Source organism: Dasypus novemcinctus, chromosome 20 (assembly GCF_030445035.2).
Source record: "Dasypus novemcinctus isolate mDasNov1 chromosome 20, mDasNov1.1.hap2, whole genome shotgun sequence".
NCBI lineage: Eukaryota > Metazoa > Chordata > Mammalia > Cingulata > Dasypodidae > Dasypus > Dasypus novemcinctus.
This window is the reverse complement of record NC_080692.1, coordinates 47,986,681-48,000,835: the sequence shown is the minus strand read 5'-3', so window position 1 is coordinate 48,000,835 and position 14,155 is coordinate 47,986,681. Positions and strand designations below refer to the sequence as shown.

General features: G+C 38.6%; 1 protein-coding gene across 3 annotated transcripts in view; it reads left to right on the top strand.

Moving 5' to 3' along the window:
• The window catches only part of ITPR2 (inositol 1,4,5-trisphosphate receptor type 2), a 480,765-nt gene that overhangs the window by 309,906 nt on the left and 156,704 nt on the right, over positions 1 to 14,155 (top strand). For all 3 annotated transcript variants that reach the window (XM_058282925.2, XM_058282926.2, XM_058282929.2), the window contains exons 38-39: positions 13,270 to 13,378; positions 13,695 to 13,882. In XM_058282925.2, the coding sequence (XP_058138908.1) occupies positions 13,270 to 13,378; positions 13,695 to 13,882 (297 nt within the window). The remainder of the gene's footprint in view (positions 1 to 13,269; positions 13,379 to 13,694; positions 13,883 to 14,155) is intronic.

Here is a 14,155-nt window from a genome sequence, read left to right as displayed (position 1 = left end):
GTGTATCTTGTTTAATTCTGAAGTGGTTGGCGCAAAGCACTGTGACTTATATGCTACATCTGGAAGATGTATAGCTTTACTTCATGGGAAGGAGCAGAAGGATGGTGGTGGATTTACCTGTTTGCAATTATAGTGTACATTTACTTAAACTCTGCTGTATTAATTCAATATAGTTGGTTCTCATAAAACCTAAGTATCTTTAAAACTCTTGAGGTTTGCTGTGAAGCTTATGATGAGAGACACGTTCCCTAAAGGAACGTAAAAACTGTCCTTTCCAAAATTTGCTCCCTTTCCCCCCCAAATCACTTATCAAACAAATAAATGTTGGCATCTTTCTTGTGGCACAGTGGTGGTAGCTTTTTTTTAACTAACATAGTTTGCAACCTCTAATTTCCCTGAAGTTGTTTATAATATTTAGTTCCTACACCTCAAGTAGTATGAGGTATCCATGGAAACCATCTAGCCTGTATTCTGTGCACTGGACTGCCCGCCCACACAGGTCAAGGCTCAAACAGTCCCAGCTCCTAGCTCAATTGACGGTGCCTTAAACATTGGGCAGTTTTAACAAGAAATTGACTCTTAATTGATACATACAATTTCATATTTAATTAGCAGTTTGAGCCTTTCCACATTTTACTGACAGTTGTAAGATTCAAAACATCTGCCATTATAATACATCTGTTGCACAGATGAGCTAAAATACAAGAACTTTTGGCAAACAGCAGTAATGGCTTAACTGTTTTGCAAAAAATTGGATAGACTGATAATTGTCTCTGAAGATATGTTCTTTAAAATCACTAAGGGATGGATTTATTTATTTATTTATTTTTCTCCCCTTCTTCCCCCCCCACCCTGGTTGTCTGTTCTCTGTGTCTATTTGCTGTGTCATCTTTGTCCGCTTCTGTTGTCAGCGGCACAGCAATCTGTGTTTCTTTTTGTTGCGTCATCTTGTTGTGTCAGCTCTCCGTGTGTAAGGGATGGATTTTTTAACCAACATTTTGAGTTTATTTTGAAATATAATTCACATACCATAAAATTAACCATTTAAAAATGTATAATTCAGTGGATTTACAACCAATTACACTATTTAATTTTAGAAAATTTTCATCATCCTCAAAAGAAACCCTGTACCCGTTAGCACTTGCTCCTCACTGCCTCTACTCCCAACCTTTGGCAACTATTAATCTACTTTCTGTCTCTATGGATATCCTTATTCTGGACATTTCGCATAAATGGAATTATACAATATGTAGTCTTTTGTGATTGCCTTCTTTCACGTAGCAAAATGTTTCCAAGGTTCATCCATGTCATAGCAGTATCAGTACTTCATTCCTTTTTATGGCCAAATAATATGTCATTGTATGAATATATCAAATTATATTTATTCATTAGTTGATGGGCATTTGGATTGTTTCCACTTTGTGAGTATTATGAATAATGCTGCTATGAAACATTCGTATATAAGATTTTGTGTGGACACATGCTTTTATTTCTCTGTGTATATAGTGAGGATTGGAATTGCTGGGTCATATGATAACTCTTTAACATTTTGAGGAACTGCAAAAGAGTCTTTCAAAGTGGCTGCACCATTTTCCATTCATCTGCAATGTACAAGGGTTCCAATTTCTCCCCATCCTTGCCAAAACTTGTTATTATCTATCTTTTTTATTTTAGCTATCCCAGTGGCTATAATGTGTATAAAGGAGTGATTTTTTAAAAAGGAGAGGAATTTAATATTGTCTGTGCCACATAAATTAAATGTATCTCTCTTATCTGCCTGTCCATTACTCATTGTTTGTAAGATAACTACACCTCTTATCTTTATCAATATTGTCATTTACCTTACTAATTTTAATGCAAATGCTACATAGTGCATATGATATCAGAACTTAAGATGGTGGTGAATTGGGTATGGTAGAGAACATGTAGGAATGAAAAAGGGAAAGCACTAGGAAAAAAGGTAGTTTGATTATATGATTAAATCCTTATATTTCTAGTACTGAAAAATGGTATACTACTTCAAAAATGGTACTACTGAAAATGGTAGTGATACCCCATACTGTGACTCTTAATTTGTGTTACAATGTAAGATTAAAAGACATACTTATTTTTTTCATTCAGTATACTATATATCATGTATGCTAACATGCTATGAATTGTAAGCCATGCTGTACTTTTATGTATCATTAGAAAGAAGAAGAATATTATTGATTAACTATAACACACCATTTTTTAAAGTGACTGTCATTCAGAGATGTTCACATGTGAAAAAAAGAAGTATGTGTTAGAATCGGTGTGCTGTAATAGCTCTACTTGAAAATGAGGTGGGCCTGCTCACTTGCTCACTTGTTTGTTTGGAGGCAACCCAATTTTCTATGGTCGCCAGTATCCAGAGGAGAGAGCCAGAATTTTAATAGCCCAAAGGCTTTATAAGTACCATTTGTAATACATGTACTATTCAGGAATATATATATATATATTTACATGCACACATATATGTATTAATAATCTGGGAAAAATTATACAAGTACATGGAGGGAGGGAAGGAGAAAGAAAGAAAAAAGAGATAAGAGACTGTCTTTAGGTCTTAACAATTTACCTGCTTTCTCGTAGTTTGTGAATATTAGATTAGCAACCTATGGTTTACTGAAATGGTTCTTTTTCCTCTCTTCAATTTACTGATTCAAAACAGCTGGTTTACCTCAAATCAGATTTACTGACAATTTTAAGCTTGCTCTCAGCCTGTGAAAGCTTTGTCTTATTTTTAAAAAATTATTTTTTAATTGTTTTTTTTTAAATACATAGATCACAAAAAATGTTACATTAAAAAATATAAGAGGTTCCTCTATACCCCACCCCACCCCACTCCTCCCACATCAACAACCTCTTTCATCACTGTGACCATTCATTGTATTTGATGAATACATTTTGGAGCACTGCTGCACCACATGGATTATAGTTTGCATTGTAGTTCACATTCTCCCCCAGTCCATTCAGGGGGTTATGGCAGGACATATAATGCTCAGCAACTGTCGGTGTAGTATCATTCAGGACAACTCCAACTCCTGAAAATGCCCCCACATCACACCTCTTCTTCCCTCTCTCTTCCCTCAGCAACTCCCATGGCCACTGTCTCCACATCAGTGATACAGTTTTCTCCATGACTAGAGTCACAATAGTTCTATATTAGAATACCAGTAAACCCACTCTAATCCATATTTTATTCCTCCATCCTCCGGACCCTGGGATGGTGATTTCTTGTTTATTTCAGGCGCTCATGTCGTTGGGTGATCCGCTGGCGTGTGGCAATGAGCATGTATCTTACAAACCTCCAGCCCCTCCACCTCCCAGCAGCTCGGCTTCTGTAGCCTCAGAGGTGCTTTGCATGGTGCTCAAAGTCAAGCTCTCTTTCGTTGGTGTCCTAGAGTCTAGTTACAATTCTAAGGAGAGAAAATAGCAAAATTGCTGCTCTGGCCTATGCCACAAGGAAATTGAAAGGGTTTTCAAGACTGTGTCCAGAAGACTCTCATGAGCCTATTCAATGACTTACTGAAAAAGGCTCTTCCTGAAGAAGGCATTTGTGTTTTGTGAGGGAAAAGTGAGATAAAATAGAAATATTTTTAATTTGATCTTCTATTATCAATGGACACACCCAAAAATATTTTTTTATTATTTTTTTATTTCTCTCCCCTCCCCCCTGCCCAGTTGTCTGCTGTCTGTGTCCATTTGCTGTGTATTCTTCTGTGACCGCTTCTATCCTTATCAGGTACACCGGGAGTCTGTGTTTCTTTTTTTTTGTTGCGTCATCTTGCTGTGTCAGCTCTCCGTGTGTGTGGCGCCATTCTTGGGCAGGCTGCACTTTCTTTTGTGCTGGGCGGCTCTCCTTACAGGGTACACTCCTTGTGAGTGGGGCTCCCCTATGCGGGGGACACCCCTGCGTGGTACGGTACTCCTTGTGCTCATCAGCACTGTGCGTGGGCCAGCTGCACACGGGTCAAGGAGGCCCAGGGTTTGAACCACGGACCTACCGTGTGGTAGGCGGACGCCCTATCCATTGGGCCAAGTCTGTTTCCCCAAAAATAATATTTTTAAAAAGAGAATGATGGCTTTGTATCTTTTTCCAGTTATATATTCACATAATAATAGAAATTAAGCTGCCAAGTTGAATCATTGCATGGAGTGTAGAATCAAGATGGTTTCCATGTTTTTCGGTAAAACATGAAAATCCTATTTTAACACACATTGTAGCAAGGAAAAGAACATGGACTGCACTTTTGGTGTGTTCTTTAGCATCAAGACACATCTCTAATCATAAATTAACATTTTACCTCTAAATCTTTCAGACTGAAAATAGGAGTTATCTTTACTTTTCAGAATTCCCACATTTTGCTTATTGGAGTCCAATACAGTTTCCTTTTTTCAGCCATAGAGCCATGGTGGAAGAGTTTGTGTACTACAAATATTTAATACTCTGTGAACATTGAATATAGCTCATATTTGCTGAAACTATAAGACACGATATACAATATGTAGCAGCAGCCTTGGAGTTGATGGCACTTGGGGCCAAATGTTATAGATAAGTGAAGTGATCTCTTACTCAGAATCATCAGTTCATCTAACCATTCATTAGAGATTTATTAAATCCCTAATGTGCCCGGCTTTTACTAGGCACTGGGGTTGTGGTCAGTCAAAAGGAAGAAAAGAAAGACCTAATCCCTGACCTCACAGTGCTTATACTCTAGTAGAAGGAGATAGAAGCCATTCAGAGATTCCTATAAATATATGACTGCATGGTGAAATGTATGATGTTATGAGAAGATTTAATGAGGACTGACTTGGTCAATTTAAAGAGAATGACTCTCAGGATGATGTAGTTGAGTTGAGCTCTGAAAGCTGAGGAGGAGTTAACCGAGAGATGCTGGGGTGCCGGTGGGACTGAAAGCCTGGCTGGAAAAAAAGCACTGTCATCTGCTAATGTCTCACAGCAAGAGGGAACAGAATGGGATACCAAACAGCTGGTGCAACAGGAGGAGGATGTAGCCAGGTGCAGAGAACAAGAAAGGTTCAAGATGTGCAGGTGTGGAGCCTGAATCTCTACCTAACTATGGATTTGGGTCGTTATTCAATGAGAGGTAGACAGCAAAAGAACATCTTGTGCAGGAAGCAGTCATCAAGTTTAATTTTTCTCGATTTCTAAAAATGTAGTATTGAATTTGTATAAAAGAATATGTACAATAAAGTTTTTAATTATAAAGATTAGTAATGTAGTGAAGACCCAGGAAACCCCCTTCCAACTGAGGAAAGCATTGCCTGTGTGCTCTGCCCTCCTCTTCAGAGGCAAAAATAGCTCATTTAATTCCAGCAAGTGCATCTTCCAGGACTGCCTTTTCTTTTTCTCAACATTGTTTCTAAAATTCATGGAGGTTAGTGTGTGTTAATGGAAGGCTTAAGGCTTTAGTCTATTCATGTCTGCTACTATGTAATATTCTACAGTGGGATTATCCCACCATTTGTTTCTCCATTTTCCTGTCAATGGACCTTTGGGTTTGATTGCAGGTGTTTTATTGGTCTGTTTATATGGCTATTGCTATAAGTGTTGATATAAATGTTCTAGGATACGGTACTGTGTGTTTCCTGGTTTATTTGTTTTCCTGGAAGTAGAAATGCTAGATGTGAGCATATATTGACATGTTTTTCAAAGTGGTGGTACCAATTTGCATTCCCACTCGAGCCACATCCTCTTTGCACGTGAACTTGTAAGAAAGACTTCTTTAACTTTCTCCCATTTAGTGGGTATAAATGGTGTCTCATTGTAGCCTTGATTTGTAGTTCCCTGATTGCTAATGAAGGTGAGCATCTTTTCATGTTTGTTGGCCAATTGTGATTCTCATATGAAATTTCAGTTCTTTTCTTTTGACCACATTTCTACTAGATCATTATTTTCTTACTGATCTATTAGCGTTCTTTATTTTCATATATTATGAAGCCAGCCCTTCAAATCACACCCCTTTGAATACTCAGTGAAGGATGGACTAGAGGGGCAGCAAGTGGAATTGGGTTGGGAGACTAATAAAGAAGCACACTCTTCTCTAAAGGATAGTCATTGCATGATAACTTTATAAATATATCGAATGATTGTTCTTATGTCAAAAGAAAATATTAGTAGGAAAAATGGACATTTTCTCACAAATCATGAAATGCTGGTTTTCCTTTTCGTGCTGCTTTAAAAGATCGTCTAAATTGGCTTCTAAAGAATTCTTTGTACAAGCACTAGAGTTGGTTGAACTTACCCATATATAGGTATTATTTATAATGAAGCTGTGACATGAACCTGACTTTACCTCATCAAGTTAGCTTCATAATCAACTACAAAATCAATGCCCTTTTTCATTTGCTTTCTCTTAAAAATTTGTAGATGGTTGGAAACATGTTTTTGTCAGCTGCTACCACCATGTATTTTTTTTTTTTAAAGATTTATTTTTTATTTATTTCTTTCCCCTCCCCCTCCCCCCCACCCCCCCAGTTGCCTGCTCTCTCTGTCCATTCGCTGTGTGTTCTTCTGTGACCACTTCTACCCTTATGAGCGGCACCGGGAATCTGTGTTTTCTTTTTGTTTCGTCATCTTGCTCTGTCAGCTCCCCGTGTGTGCGGCACAGTTCTTGGGCAGGCTGCACTTTCTTTCCTGCTGGGCAGCTCTCCTTATGGGGCACACTCCTTGTGCGTGAGGCTCCCCTATGCAGGGGACACCTCTCCGTGGCATGGCACTTCTTGCGTGCATCAGCACTGCTACATGGGCCAGCTCCACATGGGTCAAGGAGGCCCGGGGGTTGAACCGTGGACCTCCCATGTGATAGGCGGATGCTCTATCCATTGGGCCAAGTCCGCTTCCCACCGTGGATTTCTTAATGAACCTGGGCATTGGAATATCCTATCAAGGCCATCAGTTGTACAAGTCTGCCCCAAAGTGAAGGTTATTTTCCCTGAATTAAATAAAAGTGTTACAATAACTATGTATTTAGCACTTATGGACTAAGAACATAAAGCTTGTCATACTTAATTTCTAATCTTTAAAATATCCTGTAACATGGATGTTATTATCCACCAATGGGGAAACAATCTCAGAGAGTTTTAAATAAATTTCTTGAGATCGCTAAGCCAATAAATGTCACTACCCGGATCTGAAACAATTACGTTGGTCCCTGGGACATCATCATTTACACTGACGTGACATCATTTACAACCTCCCAATGCAGGGAGCTTTCATAAATGGAGTTTATTAGCTGCTGATCTGCGTATAGATGTTATTTAATTCCTAAGAGCACCCTTTGCAATTGTGTGATGCAGAGATCCTTTTCACTCCAGACACTCCATAAATATTTTTCTTCTAGCTAAAGAGCTTCTGAATTTATACTTCAGGTTGCTGCATTCAGCTCACAATAGGTTGGCTCCAAGGGAAGGCAATGCAGAAATAAAGGTAGAGACACAAGAGGGGAGAAAAACCTGGGACCAGGGGACTCACAGCTTCTGGAACTGAGAGCCTCAACCCTAGTTTCCACCTCGTATTTATTGGAAACTACCAGGCAGCTGTTTGCTATCTGAACTGCAACATCATTTACAATAACAGGGAACAACTGAAACATCTAACAACTGCTACATTTAACAGGTGTAACATTTACAATAACAAACAGATAAGCCAGTTTCCCACAACATCAGGTAGTGAAATCTGGCTTCGTATTTCTTTTTGTCAAAGTTTTTGCATTGATTGATAAGTAATACAAGTTCCAGTTTTCCTCTTCCTCTACAGGACAATCTTTTGTGTTATTAGAAAAACGGGTGCGCTTTCTCTCCCTGTCTCCCAGACATACACAGAGGAAGAGAGAGAATTGTCTTCTAGGTAGCGCTCCTATTACTTCCCTTTGTGTATTGTCCACCTCTCATCTCCACATCACCTTGCAAAATTGTCTCAGTATGTGTATGAATGAGTTTTTACTAAATGATTGTGGAAATCCAGCAGGACTCAGTTTCTGTAATGATAGACCTTTCAGACAGTAAGTGAACTGTGGCTTTTGCATTGCCCTGGAGGAAAGTCTCTCTCCCACTGTTACTCTTCTGGCCAAGTTCTTTCACTCATCCCCACCTCCTTCTCACTTCTGCCTTTTCCTCCTGTGTTTTCTGGGACCTGCTATAGGCAGAGCTCATTGTTGAGCTCTGTACTTCACGGTGCCATCCCTTTGCAACACAAAGTCTTTGCTGAAGCTTTGAAATTTCCTTTTTCCTGGGGAATAAAAGGATGCGCGTGCACTCACTTGCATTGGGAGCATCGATTCCATTTTTTTCCAGGAAGAACTAGCATTCCAGTAAGTTTCCATACTATGTACCAGGGTTTTATGGGTTTAACATCAGTGATTTTGCACCATTGCCATTCAAATGTAATTTTAAGATTTATGATGTGTGAGCCTAGTGGTTTTGCTTCGGTAAGGAAATGGTATTGAGAGTTTGTCTGCTCATCTTTTGCTTATTTACTCTTCTCTCAACTCTTTATGTTCCGGAAATCACAAGTACAAGTAAAAAAAGCTATTCCCAGGTAGTCTCAGTGAGGGATTGCCCAAGCTACTTGGCCCTGAATTTAAGCAGATCCCGTATTTAAAGTGGTTGAGGTTGATGTCAGTCACCTTGCTTCCGAAAGTTCAAGTGCTTTTATTATATACAAAAGAAAAGGAATTGTTTCCTTCCCTCATCACCATTTACAGGCACAAGCTTATCTCATAGCAAAGCACTCTCTGCAACCCTGTTTGTCTTAGACTAGAATTTTCAGTACCCAGGAGTGAATAGTGAAATTGCTGATCTCTAGCATCATCATCAGATGTTTAAATGTCATCATTTACTGTTTAAACATGTAAACTTCACGAATGGAATTAATGGTCTGGAGAGGGTGGCTTGTCTTGAAAAACAGTGCCATATGTTTCAATTCTACATACTTGAAAATTCTTTTAGGATACGTTGCAGGATTGTTTCTTACTCCTTTTTTCCCAGTTCCTGACACATTGGTAGAAATGTAATAAATAATTTTATAATGATGAAAAGAGATGGAAGGAAGATAGAAGTTACCATTGTGATATATGAGTAATTGGTTTTAAAACCTTCCACTTTTTTTTTTGAATAAGGTGCTTTATTAGAATTGTTGGGACAGCTACATGGTTTCCAAGATTATAATGATGGTATCATTGTGTTGATGAAGAACATCTTGTGAACTTGTCTAACAACTACTACTGAAGATGGATAAAGACCTCGTGGGAAGGACTTGTTTTATAATCCTGGGGCTCAGAGACCAGGACATTCAACCTTTAGACAGCTAGATTATAGGAGGCTGGCCACATTTTCCCAAAAGAGTCTCCTGAAGTTATAGAGGATTCTAACTGTAGACCTCATGTAATTCCATTAGTGTACATTTGTTGCAATAATTTATGTGAAATTAGAAATGTCTCTTTTAACCCCTGGGAATTCAAATGAGGAAAAATATCATTAAGCCAAAAAGTTAGGAAAACACCAGTTATGCTAATACCAAAGTTTAATGTTAAAATGAGAATTTGAGGAGACTGCAGGTAAATGCGGTCACCTCCTTTCAGATCTTCCCCAAGCTGATTAATGGTGAACCATTACTGTTCATGAGAAAGTTCTAAATTTAGCTTCTTTAATTTGTAATTTTCATTACCTTCTAAATTTCCATTTTCTAGGATTCTGGTTTGGGTTGCCATATTTTGATTACGTCTTGATTATATTGTCCACAATGGAAGAAGATCACTTTAGTGTGTTGTTTAGTCAAGGGGAAGGTAGCAAATGTGGAGCAGTAGCTTAAATCCCACATTCGTGAGCTCTTTCACTCTGGCTACTGTTAACCCCTACTCAAGACAGACTTGTGTTTTTTGAAAATCAAAGAAAATCTGTGATGTTCATGCTAGGACTAATAGATTTTATTATGTTTTCCATCCATGAAAAGCAGTTGCTGAGCTTCTTAATTTTTGATACATTGAAATTGTTATAACAGGGAGTGGCCAAGAAAAAGAAATCTTCCAGGCATTCACAGACTGTCACATGACTTCGCGGGCCACAAAAGATGTCTCTTTATGGAGACTTTTTGTTTCAATTTCAGAAGGTGGTTCTTAGTTATCTTGGCTGCGTGTTTTTAGCACATCTGGGAAGTGTACACACGAAGACACTGGCTAAGAGCTGTGTCTGGGAGACTGGACTTGCCCCTGATTTAGAAGAGGTGTGAGAACATTCCTTACTACTTGACTTAACCCAACCAAGACACCTTCCATGGGAAGCCTTGTCAAGAGTTCATTTTGAATTTGAAGAATTGGTGCCGAAATCAAACTTCTCAACTGTGGTGGAGTTCTTTTCAAATGGTCTTAATGTGCTTTTAGTTCTTTCCCAAATTTCTGTCCCTGGAGTTCTAGCTCTTAGGCAACTATTTACAACCCAGGCAAGAGCATTTCTGACAATGTTTCTAGTTACTTGGAACTAAAGGAGTTGGTTGAAGTGAGCTGTGACTAATTGTGCCTCATCACAGATACTGCAGACTGTGAGACTGCCCAAGGCAAGATGGGACATAGCTCTTCCCCGTGGTCCTCAAGTTGTGCTTTAGTTTCCTTGGCTGCCAAAGCAAAAGCCATGCAGTGGAATGGTTTAAACAATGCACATGTATTAGCTCATGGTTATGAGGCTAAGAAAAAGTCCAAATCAAGGCATCTTCAAGGCGATCCTTTCTTCCCGACCACCGGCATCCTGGGGCCGGCTGCCAGAGATCCTTGGTCCTTGGCTCCTCTGTCACGTGCCAGGGCACGTGGCCAGGCACGTGGCCCCTCCCTTCTCTCCTGGGTCTGTTGGATTTCAGCTTCTTGCTTCCCGTAGCTTTCTCCCCATCTCTCTGGATTTCGTTCTGCTTATGAAGGACGTTAGTCTGGACCACACCTTAACTGAAGTAGCCTCATCAAAAGGTCCTACTTACAATGGGTTCACACCCACAGCAGTGGAGTAAATTTAAGAAAATATTTCTCTGGGCTATATACAGCTCCAAAATACTCTAAGTTGGAATGTGATATTTGATGATAGAAGTTTGTCCCACTGAATTTAGGATAAAATAATATCTGATCTTTTTCAAATAAGACAAACAGAACAGAATCCTATACTACTTTTATTTTTGCTTTGTCTTCATTTTTAGCACCGAAGTTGGTCTTTGCTAAAATCTATAACATTTGAACCAAGGCAAAACTTTTTCCACATTAGTTGAAGGAGTGAGGTCCATTTTATATAGTGAAGGGTGCACATGGTTTGGGGTGGCTTTTATCATATTATATTAGCTCACAAGGTGTTGTTTCCAAGGAGTGCTTAACAGCAGAAAAAAACAGGATTTACAGGCACTTTGTCATTTATAATTTTTGGCATTTACTTAGTAGCATATTAGAACTCTTCAGTATTTGGTATAAGCAAGTTAATGCATACAAAAACAGTTTGTAAATTGTAAACTGTTTCCTGAGTTGGAATAACACCAGATAACACGTACAGAAAAATGATGACATGCTGGACACTGTTCTGAGTACTTTACGTGTTTTTGCCTATTTAATCATCACAGCAAGCCTGTGAGAGGTGTTCTGAATATTCTGTTTTACAATGAAGGAACTGAGGCATGGAGCAGAGATTCCTCCGTTGGAATTAGCCATCCAGGGTTCACACCCAGGCAGTGTGGCTTGAGCATTAGGGACAGATGGAGCCCTCCTTCTGTAGTCTTGTGGATAATTACACAGTTAGAAAATATGTGGGTCTATCGAGGCTGGAATAGGATCCAAGAAGAGATTACTTATTTACTCTTGAAGGCTTAAATAGAAAGCTATCGTAGGGAAATGGTCCCATCGCTCAGTTAAAATGCGGTACACGAGGGCGCTGTAGAAGGCCGTTGAGAAGACGAGGCTGGTACAATTTGAGAAATCATTGGCTGCTTGAGGGGGTAGCAAATGATTCCTTAAGCTTGGCCCCAATATGATAGAATGACTGTGACCTACTTAAAATAAACTGAAATTGAGAGGAAAGCAGGACTGGGAGAGAAGGAATCTTCTTCTGGACCGTGTTGAGTTAGCACCTCCAAGTGAAGATGTGGAAATCTCTCTGGAAGCAGAATGGGAAGCCCAGGAAATGGGGGTCAGGGCTGGAGGAAACTCATTGGGCAGCCAGACCTGCAGATGCTCCTGGACCAAGGATCACACAATGTGCTGATGACGAGGGGGAGGATGGGGTGGGTAACACAACCAGAAGATGGGGGACAAAGCCTCAGAGCTGAGGGGTAACCACAGCGTTAGAGAGAAGGAGCAGCAGGAGGCCTTGCCCCAAGGAGGGGAGCTGTATGTGGGGGGGTGCAGCCTGGCCGGGGGGTGACCTAGCCTTTGCAGTCAGAGCTGCAGCCCGTTAGGAAGCTCTTCGGCTAGTTTCCTTATCTGCAAAAGGGGGCTAATGCTTCAGTAGTTTTTGTGTTCATTTAAATAGTTTAACACAAGTGTTCTTTTAAATGGTATTTTAAAATCCGTCTCTTCTAGCAAAATAAGTTAAAATTTTTTAGATTTGAAAAGAGAAAATTTGGAGTTATCATGTCTTCCTTACATACATAACACACAACTGCATTGCAAGATATATTATTTCAAAAATATGTCTTGTAGTCAGTAAAAATTTAGGACTTAGGAATTTTTGTATCACATGTTTTATAGAGTAATACACTCTCTTTTCTCCACTGTCTTCTGAATAAAGCATCTTGGAATTCAAATATAATTCATTCTATCTTGTCAAGCTTAATTTTTTGAGTACTTGCTATACACCTGGCACTTTCTAGCTCTTTTTAATTAAGCTCCTACATAAATAAGGTTTTTGCTTTCCAATTTTTAGACTGTTTATCATTCTGTGTTTTCTATAGGTAGCCCTAATATGCTTACCAATGCTGGGACCCTCAGCTATTGAAATACCCTTAAATTTATAGCATTTGTGATTTTTTAAGTGCATTCTATTAAAAATGCTATATATTTTTTATTTGTGGGAGATATAAATTTGTTTTTATTTCATTGGAAGACATTTGCAAAGTTTTGCTTTAGAAAATATTATGCAGCCTAAAATTTATTTTTCCAGGTCTCAACATCTTCCATAAAATGCATTTTAAGTGACATTTTAGTATATTAATATTTTTCATTTTTATTAAAAAAATAACACTTTACTTATCCTTTTTATTAGGGTAACACATTAAGAAAAATACTCTTAAACCGATACTTTAAAGGTGATTATGGAGCTGCTATCAATGGACACCTATCAGGACCCTATTGCAAAACTGCACAAGTAGGAGGTAAGACATCATTTTTTTCTCATTTTAGGATTCTCACAAGATATTTTTATGTTAGTGTTGTTCTAGTATTTTATTTAACTTGGTCTAATTTTTTTAAAAATCAGGAAGCATTAAAAACCTGTGTACAATGTGGAATTCACTAAATGAATTCGAACGTTAGAATTGTATTTGCCTTTGGAAAAGAATTATTTTATTCACATTTCTATTATATTTAATTCTGTGATGTGGTGAGAATAGATAGTCTTAAGTTTTAAGAATCTGAAAACCTTATATGCTAATGATGTCTATAATTATATCTTTTTATCCCCTTTCACAGGGAGCTTTTCTGGGCAAGATTCAGATAAGGTGGGGATATCAATGTCAGATATTCAGTGTCTTCTAGATAAAGAAGGTGCATCTGAACTTGTCATAGACGTTATAGTGAACACCAAAAATGACAGAATTTTTTCAGAAGGCATTTTACTTGGCATTGCATTGCTTGAAGGAGGAAATACACAGACCCAGGTATACCTGTTTATCATCATGGGCCTTACATTCGCTATTTGTATTTCAGACTTTTTGCTCATAGAAACCAAAGGAAAGTGCCATTTTTCTTCAGCTTCTCATAACTGTCTCAGAAAAAAAACATAGATGTCATGATTTCCTTCTAAGTTTCTTGTGCTGTAAAAGCTACAGAGCTTCACAAATTTTTCAATAAGGCGAAAAGTTCCTCAGAATGATTCTTCCAACCATTATATCAGAAATTCTGATTTGTTTAGGGAATTTTTAGGTTGACTT